General features: G+C 28.9%; 1 protein-coding gene across 3 annotated transcripts in view; it reads right to left on the bottom strand.

Annotated features, from left to right (window-relative positions):
- LOC117181896 (NAD kinase 2, mitochondrial-like) overlaps positions 1 to 8,949 on the bottom strand; it is an 84,008-nt gene extending 75,059 nt beyond the window's left edge. For 2 of the 3 annotated variants that reach the window (XM_033374912.1, XM_033374916.1), the window contains exons 1-2: positions 8,786 to 8,949; positions 8,368 to 8,423 (exon numbers count right to left, since the gene is read on the bottom strand). Coding sequence is in view for 1 of the 3 variants with exons in the window: in XM_033374916.1 (XP_033230807.1) it covers positions 8,368 to 8,411 (44 nt within the window). In the remaining 2 variants the exon portion in view is untranslated. The remainder of the gene's footprint in view (positions 1 to 8,367; positions 8,424 to 8,785) is intronic. The other variant, XM_033374913.1, reaches the window with a different exon arrangement.
- Between the last annotated feature and the right edge of the window lie 212 nt (positions 8,950 to 9,161).

Genomic DNA, 9,161 nt, shown 5'->3' with positions numbered 1-9,161 from the left:
TTGGACAAATGTCCACGTTTTGAGATCCCCTAAATTCGAAAAACAGGTTTTTTACGAATGTGGCTCTCTGTATGTCTGTCTGTCTGTGAATCTGTTTGAGTGCGCGATAATTTTTGAAAAAATTAATTTATTAGATTGGCCCTTAGTAGACACGTTTAGTGTCCTAAATTAAAGGTCAAGTTCATTAGCCAGCCATTTTTGATGAAAATTCAAAAAGTGGGCACATTTTGAATATTTTAAAGACCACTTGTTTCAAATTGAACAATTCTCTGTACGGTTATTTATAGTATTCAAAAAATCGAAAAATTTATCCAACTGACATTTTTCATAAAATAAAAAATTACCAGAGTTATAGCATTTACAAAATTCCAAAAAACACACGAAAATTAAAATTTTGAGCCAAATAACGCAAGATATGAAAAAAAATTAAAAGAAAAATGTAGATTTTTTATGTCCTACAAGATTATCATAATTGTTCAAAAATTTTAATTTTTTTATATTTTTAATGCTATTTTTACGATTAAAATCAAACACAGAACTATAAAAAAGTGATTTACGAGAAATTAATTAATTTGTCATGAATTTTATGGACTAGTATACCAACAAAATCCTACATCTGCTGATAAAATTATTACCTGGTCAACATAAAAAAACATCAGCTAATCACTGAGCACGCTTAGGAGAAGAAAAAAGAATGTATACAAGGTGTACTTTTAATAAAAAAATTATATTCAGTAGAAGATTTACATATTTAATAATTGTAGGATGTTTTAACGTTCTGCAAAAAATTTGTATTTAAAAAAAAAATAATTTGAATAAGATTTATAATTTTAAAACAATTTTCGATAATGTCAATGTTTTTCGCGGGGTATTTTCAATTTAAAAAAGTTAGATTTTGAAAAAGATTCACATGTTTAAGAATTTAAAATTATGTTAGTGTGTTACGGAAAAAATAGCGTTTAAAAAAAAGTCATTATAATTTGAACATAAATTATTTACTTATTTTAAAAATTTTGGATTACATAAGTGTTTCTGTGAGAAATTTGTATTTTAAATAAAAAAAATATATTTAAAAGAAGTGTTGTATCAGGGTATAATTCAAATATTTAAAATGAAAAAAATTGCAAGGATATTCAGAAGTTATAAAAAATAATAAAAAAATGAATAACGAATGCGCATACGAATGAAAAACATTTTCGAAAATATATATTATTACCGAATTATAAAATTTTCCAAATGTCAATTAACGATAAGATTTTTAATTGTTAAAAAATTAAATTCCGAATTTAAAACTATCCGAAACTAAAATTCACCTTATTCAATTTATAAAATAAACGTATTATTAAATTACTATAAATATTTCAATTCCTGAAATTTAGAACTGCTGAACATAATTAATTAATTATTAATTTTTGAGCTATTTGTAAAATTATAAATTAGGTGAACTATTTAATTAATAATTAATTAATAATTTACTAGTTATTTTCGACAATTTTTAATGTTGGCAAATTTAAATTTCAGGAATAGAAATATTCATAGGAATTTAACAATTCCTTCAATTTATATTTTCGGCAATTACAATTAAATAGCGAACCCTTAAATAGGATATTTTTTAAAAAGACTTTCAGAAGTTGGGAAGGAATAAAAAAATATTTTATAAATTTTTGAAAATCTTTCCCATTTTTAAAATGTTTTTAATCTATTGAAAGCGTCTTAAACTCCTGAAAATATTTTCAACTGACTGGAATTCGATTTAAAATTTTTAAGAGCTACCTTATAATCTTCTAAATTTTGCCAGAAATTGTCAGAAAATCAGTTCATTCTCTGAAAAACTTTCGAAATTATTTTAAAGCTCCCAAAGTTCATTTTTAAAATCTTTAAAGACCTGCATTTCTAAAAATCTTTTAAACTTCAATTAATTTTGAATCTCTTGAATTCGACTATGTATTTCTTGCATTCAGTCGATTTTTTATTTCTTTTTATTTTCTAATCTTACCAAATTGAAACATTTTACTTTAAAATCTTCTAAACTCTTTTACGAAATTTTAGGAAATGTTTGATACATTTAAAAACATTTTTAATTTTCTGTTGAATGTCATTTATTAAAAATAAAATTAATAATTTTCACACAAATATAATATCAAATATTTCAGATTAGTCTTTGACAATTTCGGAAATCCTTTACAATTTTCTCATGGAACTTGACAAAATATCTTTCATTTTCGTGAATCTTTACATAATTCTTGAAAAATCTTTACAACTTTTAATTAGTTTTGAATCGTTTCAAAACATCTCAATATCCCTTAAACTTACTCAAATTTTTTCTGAAATTATGCAATATGTCAAAATTGCACAAATTTGCTTTAAAATCATTTATACAAAATTAAGCAAAATTTGTTTTATATAAAAAAAACTGTAAATCCTCAAGAATAAAAAAATGGTCTAAAGGTCTTCCATATTCTTTTACCCCACATTTTGTAAACTTCTAAACTGAAAATTATTATTTTTTTTTTAAATAAAAACTAAATTATTTTTATTTATGTCTTTCATAATTATGAAAAAGCTTATAACTTTTTTACTCGAGACTTTCGGACTCTCTGAGTTCACTTTTATAACCTGATTTCCATCTCAGAGCCATACACATCAACATGATTAATGGAATTCTATTAAAAAATTTTTTTTTTAAATCTTAGGTTATGTAAGCGTCTTAAACAAAGAATGGGTGTTTTCAAACAAAAAACATAATTTAAAGATAAAATTTTTTTTAACAATTTCAGATTATGTTTGTGTTTTTTTTTGGGTATTTTTAATAAGAAAAAGTTAGGTTTACAAGCAGGTTATACAATTAACAATGTTAGGTTATGTTAGCGTTCAACAAAAAAATGTGTATTTCAAAAGAAAAAAACATAATTTTAACAAGATTGAGTATTTTTTAACAATTTTTGATTTTGTTAGTGTTTATGTCGGAGTATTTTTAATAACAAATTTTAGATTTAGAAGATTTACATATTCAATAATTTTAGGTTATGTTACCGTTCTACACAATAAATTGGTATATTCGAAGAAAAATCCTAATTTGAACAAGACTTGGAATTTTAAAACAATTTTGGTTTATTGTAGTATTTTTGTCGGGGTATTGTTAATGAAAAAGTTTGATTGAGTAGAATATTCACATATTAACAATTTCAGGTTATGGTAGCGTTCTAAATATAAAATTGGTATATTTAAACAAAAATCAGAATTTGAACAAGAGTTAGAATTCAAATAATTTTGGTTTATGGTAGTATATTCGTATTTCCAATAAAAAAATTGGATTTAAAAGAAGATTGACATATTTAACAAGTTTAGGTTATGTTAGAAATAGATATAGAAAAAAATAGTATTTTAAGACAAAAATTATCATATTCTGAAATTTTTGATGATCTAAATGTTTTTGTTGGAAATTGGCATTCCTAATAAAAAATGAGATTTAAAAAAAGATTCAAATATTTAAGTTCTGTTGGTGTTCTAAATCAGAAATTGAAAGAAAAACGGAATGATTTTCATTTAATCATCGGATTTTAAAGAATAGACCAAAATTTCATTTTAACAAATTATAAGATTTTTACATTATTATTACTTCCAAGATTCTCATTTAGTGTTATCAAATAATCATCGGATTTTACAGTAGAGTCCAAATTTTTTTTTTAAATTATAAAATTTTTAGATTATTATTATTATTTGTAAGATTATCATTTAGTGTTATTAAATTCACAATTTCATTCTGGCCTTTTATACCAGAAATCGGTGAAGATTTTAAATAATATTTACAGTATTTAAACAATATATATATATATTAAAAAAATTTTTTTTTAGTTATACTATGCATTTTAAGACGAAAATATATTCTACCAACATTGATTTTCTTGTTCGGACTTGAGTTTAATTTCTCCCTGCTTTCTAGAATCCAAATGAATTCCTTCCGGCATTCCTTATATAAAATTAGTTTTAAAATGTAAAAATAATTCTAGCAGAACTATTTTTATTTTAGTCTATGTAAATGTTGATTCTTGAAATCAATAAATATCAATTTGCAAAGACTCAAAAACAAAAATGTAATAAAATAACTACCTTTCTCAGAATGTGAATCTTCATGAAAAGATGTAATGCTCGAACTCGAAGAGCTTTCATTATCATTGCTTCTGCCACAAGAAGTACAACTCGTTTTGACTTCCAAACTCGAAGATGCTTTTAATTTTATGAATCCGTAGTTCTCAAAATAATTTCCTTTCTCAGATTCATACAATCCCAATCAAGATCTACAAATAATTTTCTGTTCCTTCTCCCTTTTATCGATGCTCGAATTCAAATAATTTCTAACTTCAAAATTTGAATTCGAGAGTTTCCGGCTTGTTTCTGAAAGCAGGGAAACACGAGAATTCGAAGATTTTCTTTCAAAGTCACATTTGTTCCAGACTTGCGTATCTAATCGTCCATTTCTCCAGCCAGCATCTGAACCAAAAGCAATTCCATCTGACCTCTCGAAACCACCATCTTTGAAGTTTCGAGCTGTGGACCCATAAAATAAAAAGGGTACTCCTTATGATCTTTTGAAAATTTATTTTTCCTTTCTTGCAAATTTATTTTCTCTCTCATATAAAAAACTTTTGAATCTTCTACACTTGAACTCACTTCAGAAGAAAATAGTGTCAATATTCGCATAAGTATTGAGAAAATTAGTCAAAGTAGAACCTGTGCGCCTCTAAAAATGGGTTCCGTAGTTATATTTGCGCTTCTGTAGTCCCTTTATACTTTCCTAATTCCCCTCTCCCTCTTAATTCTGTCCAAATACTTCAAACTTCGCTTCCACTCACTTCCTTAACTTCCTTAACTTCTTTTTCTTCTATTTCCCCCTCCTCTCACTTCCATATCCAATAGTCCAGTTCCCATTCTTTCCCTTATCCCGCTTCTCTTTACCTTCCCTAGTTCCCTTTCCTAATTTCATCAATTTTTTATACTATTCATCTTCTAATTTCTTCTTACTTATTATAATTCCCCAACTCATTTTCCACACTGACCTACTTTTATTACTCCTACTTCACTCTATTATTTTTTTTGCTCAGATTACTTCTTCTCTCTCATTTTTTCACACTTCTGTTGCCTTCCTTTTTCCATTTACCTTCCTTCAAGTCAATTCTCCTCCCATCTATTTTACGTTACTATGTTTAATTCCTGTCTCATAATTTGTCATTTATTCCTCTACCTTCCTTTCTCTCATATTCTATCACTTTTTCAACATCCCAAGTCTTTATTCTCTCTACTTATTCTCTCATCATTAACTCGTGTTACTACGCCCCTATTTTCCTACCACTTGACTTGCTTCACCTACATCACCTACTTACTCACACTTATCTTACTATATATCCTTTCATTTTTCATACTTTCCCTCCCTCATTTTATGTCACTTTCTTAATTTGCTTTTCCTTTATTCCCATTCAATTTTTCTACTTTTCCTTCTCTTATTTCCCCTTATTTGTTTATACTTCACCTTCAATGTCTTATTTCCTCTTACTTTCCCTAAGTTCCTTCCTACTATTTTTTCTCACATCACCTACTTCCCCTGTCATTATTTCCCATAACTTCCCATAAATCGATCTGTTATGCAAGAGGATGGGGAAGGGGGGCAATTTATAATAGTGTGTAAAATTTTGAACGAATGAGCCCTTAGAAATCCATACATGCTAAATTATAGAAAGACGTTAAAGTTCAGTAATTACAAATAAAAGATTGTAAGAACGTCATAAAGACTTAAATATCGGTTTAATTAGGGGTTTTCCGTACTTTTTCCAAGAAGAGATAGTGAAGATAAGTAGGGGAAGTGAGGGGAAGTAAGGAGGAATGAGCGGAGGAAAATAAAAGAAGAGATGGTAAATGAGAAGAAATGTGGAGAGGGAAAGTAGGATAAGTGATAGAAAATGCGGGAAGGAAAAGCAGGACAGGTAAAAGGGAAATTAGAAGAGAAAAAGTAGAAAAATTAAATGGAAAAAAGGAGAAGGAAAGTAAGAAATGTCGGATTATTTAAAGGAAGGTAAATCAGAAGAAGCGATAAGAAATGAGTGAAGGAAAAGCACGTAAAGTGAAAGAAATGAGAGGGGATATTAGAAGAAGTAAGAAAAAGTGAAGGGAAATAAATGGAAGAGATAAGAGGAGAAGTGACTGGAAATTAGGGAAGTAAAAAAAGGCAAAGCATTGGAAATTATAGTAATTTGGAGAGGGGAAGTAGGTAAATAAAGGAAATAGGAGCAGTGACAGATGATGAGGAGAGGAGAGAAGGGGAAGTGAGAGCAAATAAGGACTAGGGAAAGGAATTTAAAAAAATAGTGTTAGCTAGGGTAGCGAGTAGAGGGGATAGTATTACAAAAAGAAGGTATTAAAGGGCTTTAAGCGGTAAACTTAAGGGACAAGATGTAGGGTATTTTCACAAATTCTAAGAAATTTTTAGGAGATTTCAATAACTTGAAGCCATTTAAAAGAATTTATAATAATAATTGTTATTTTAGAGAATTGCCAGGAATTTTTTTGACCTTCGAGAAATAAGAAAGGATTTCAAAAGACTCATGACAACTCGCAAATAGAGAGAAAGTAGAGGAAATGCGAGAACAGGAACTAGAAAAAGTGGTCCTAAGAAGAAGTGAGGACAGGAAGCAGGGGAAGTGGTAGGAAATGAAGGGAGGTTAAGTAGGGGAAGTGTGAGGAAATGAAGATGGTAGAGGAAGTGTGAGGAAATGACGATGGTAGAGGAAGTAAGGAAATGTGGGGTAAGTGAGGAGAAGGGAGTTAAATGATAAAGAAGTTAGGGAAGAAAGGGGAAGTGAATTTTGACATTTTTGGGGTGGAACTAGGGAGGAGAGAGAAAGTCATACATGAGGGAGAGGTTTGAAAAAATTATTTACGCCCTAATAGGCTATAAAAGATCATTTTTGTACCTTCATTAGTTTTTTCAAAATAGTGTCATCACTTATTAAAAGTGTTAAATAGTGTCCACAGTGGCGGGAGCCCACAACCTGAATATATCTTACATTTTGAAAATCTCTTCAAGTTTTCTGAAATTCTCCAGAAATTTTGATTAAAATTTGAGTTATAGAAAATGACACGTCTTTTTCTGAAATACATTCTTCGTCTGATGCTTCTAAAAGCTGACATCTGATTCCAACTTTTCGATACTTCAGTGTTCTTATCTTTCACTTCCTCCGATTTCCTGACACTACCGGAATTCAAGGCCCGATTTCCATAGGATGAATTATTAGACCCGGGAGAAATTTGATATTTTTCAAAAGTGTTTGGGATGGTATCATTATCTTCGCTGTTGTCAATAGATCCCAGTAGTAGGACGTCAATTCTTTGCTCTTTGCTTTCTGAAAGCTTGGGTTCACTAAAATCAAGTGAACATGTGTCACTATCACCGACTATCACTATCACCATAATTTCAGAATATCCGATAATCGACTGGCTCAGAAACGGACGAACAATCAAAGCAGCGCTCATTAACGCGGATAAAATGCAAAGGCTTATCATGTCATTAATTTAATTTTTTCTACCTTTTATCGAGTTTTGTTAATAGCTATCGTCGACTTAAAACAAAAATTGCTGCACCCAAAATTTGAGAAAATTTTGCTAAAAGCGATCCATGGAAGTTTCGTGTTAAATTCAATTTCTATTTTCTGCTGGTATGAAAACGAAAATAATTGGTCTGGCGCTTTTAGAAAAAAATGAATTAAGGGCATGTGACACAGCTTAATACCTATATTACCGACCTCACTTTGTCAGTTCACTGAATGTTTTTTTGAACCTAAGAACTTTTTTTGTAAATAAAATATCTGGCTGAAACTTTTTAAAATGTATTAGAGTACAATAAAGTACGTTTAGGTACTGCATTTTGGTAGGAACTTCACTGAAAATTATTTTACCTTTTTTCTGAACCTCGACATTTTGTGAACGTTCGAACTTTTTTCATACATAAAATTCGGTATCAAACTTTGAAAAATGCAAGAGCCGAAAGAAAACTACGTTTAAGTACAAAGCTTAATACACGAAAATACGAAACCTGGCGGCTTAAGAAATAATTAATAGCAGGGCTTCTCGTTCACCGGTTCTGTTCCAGGCTAAGATTCTAAGCCATTCAAAGTTACCTCTCTCATCGGTATTGCGAGGATGTCGGTTAATTTGTTAGTTACTATATCTGATAATAGATGGCGCCACTGCTGCGTGAATTTACATTATCCACGAGAGAAGTTACTTAGCATGGAACAAAACCTTAGTCTGGAGCATAACTAACTGACAAGAAGCTCTTCTGAAATACTTCTTATATGATTAATTAAATGCACAAACCTAATGTTTTCAGAAAGCTCGATCCCCATGATCTTTACTCTCATCTTGAAATGTTTCTGAAATGTAATTCAACACAAAAATCGAGTTTTTTAAACAAAAAACATTTTCTCGATTATCCTAATTTTAATTTCACAATATTCGCAGGGTAACAGAAAACCATATTCAATTAAAGAATCTATAAAATAAATGTTAACCAATATTTGCCATATAATTTTGTAAACTATTGCATTAGCATCCCTGTCTTAAATTTTCATGAAACGCTTTTCGTATCCTTTTTCACATAAACAAAATTCTCCTTGTAAAAATTAATTCGAAATACACAAGGATTTATTTTTTAAGAATTAACTCAAATAATTAAAAAATTTTAAAGACTGAAAACTCAAAATATGGAAATTGAAACCTTAAAGTTAGAACTTACTTTTTAGAAAATCTGGAACCATTTTTAAAGTAGCACCTCATTTATCATCACTTAAAAATGTCCATTTCTCTATAAATAATCTCTCCTTAACTGCTTATTATAAAAAAATTTTAAATTGTGAAAGTTATCGCCGCATCGTTAATAGGTTATATTTTTTTATCCTGTTTTCTTTTTCTAAAGACTGTGAACTACTTCAGAGAAATAGGTATACATTTGTTTTTAGAGATTTTTAGGGATCCTCTTTTTACTTAATTTTCTATTAACACCTTTCCGAAGGTTTTTTCCTTATATTTGTCAAATCCTCCGAAACGTCTGATATTAAAAATACTTGCCAAAATTTCTCCTTCCTTCACAAAGATATTGATTTATTTTTAAA

The sequence above is a fragment of the Belonocnema kinseyi genome, chromosome 10 (assembly GCF_010883055.1).
Source record: "Belonocnema kinseyi isolate 2016_QV_RU_SX_M_011 chromosome 10, B_treatae_v1, whole genome shotgun sequence".
NCBI lineage: Eukaryota > Metazoa > Arthropoda > Insecta > Hymenoptera > Cynipidae > Belonocnema > Belonocnema kinseyi.
The sequence above is the reverse complement of the archived record's forward strand: the minus strand, read 5'-3'. Positions and strand labels throughout refer to the sequence as shown.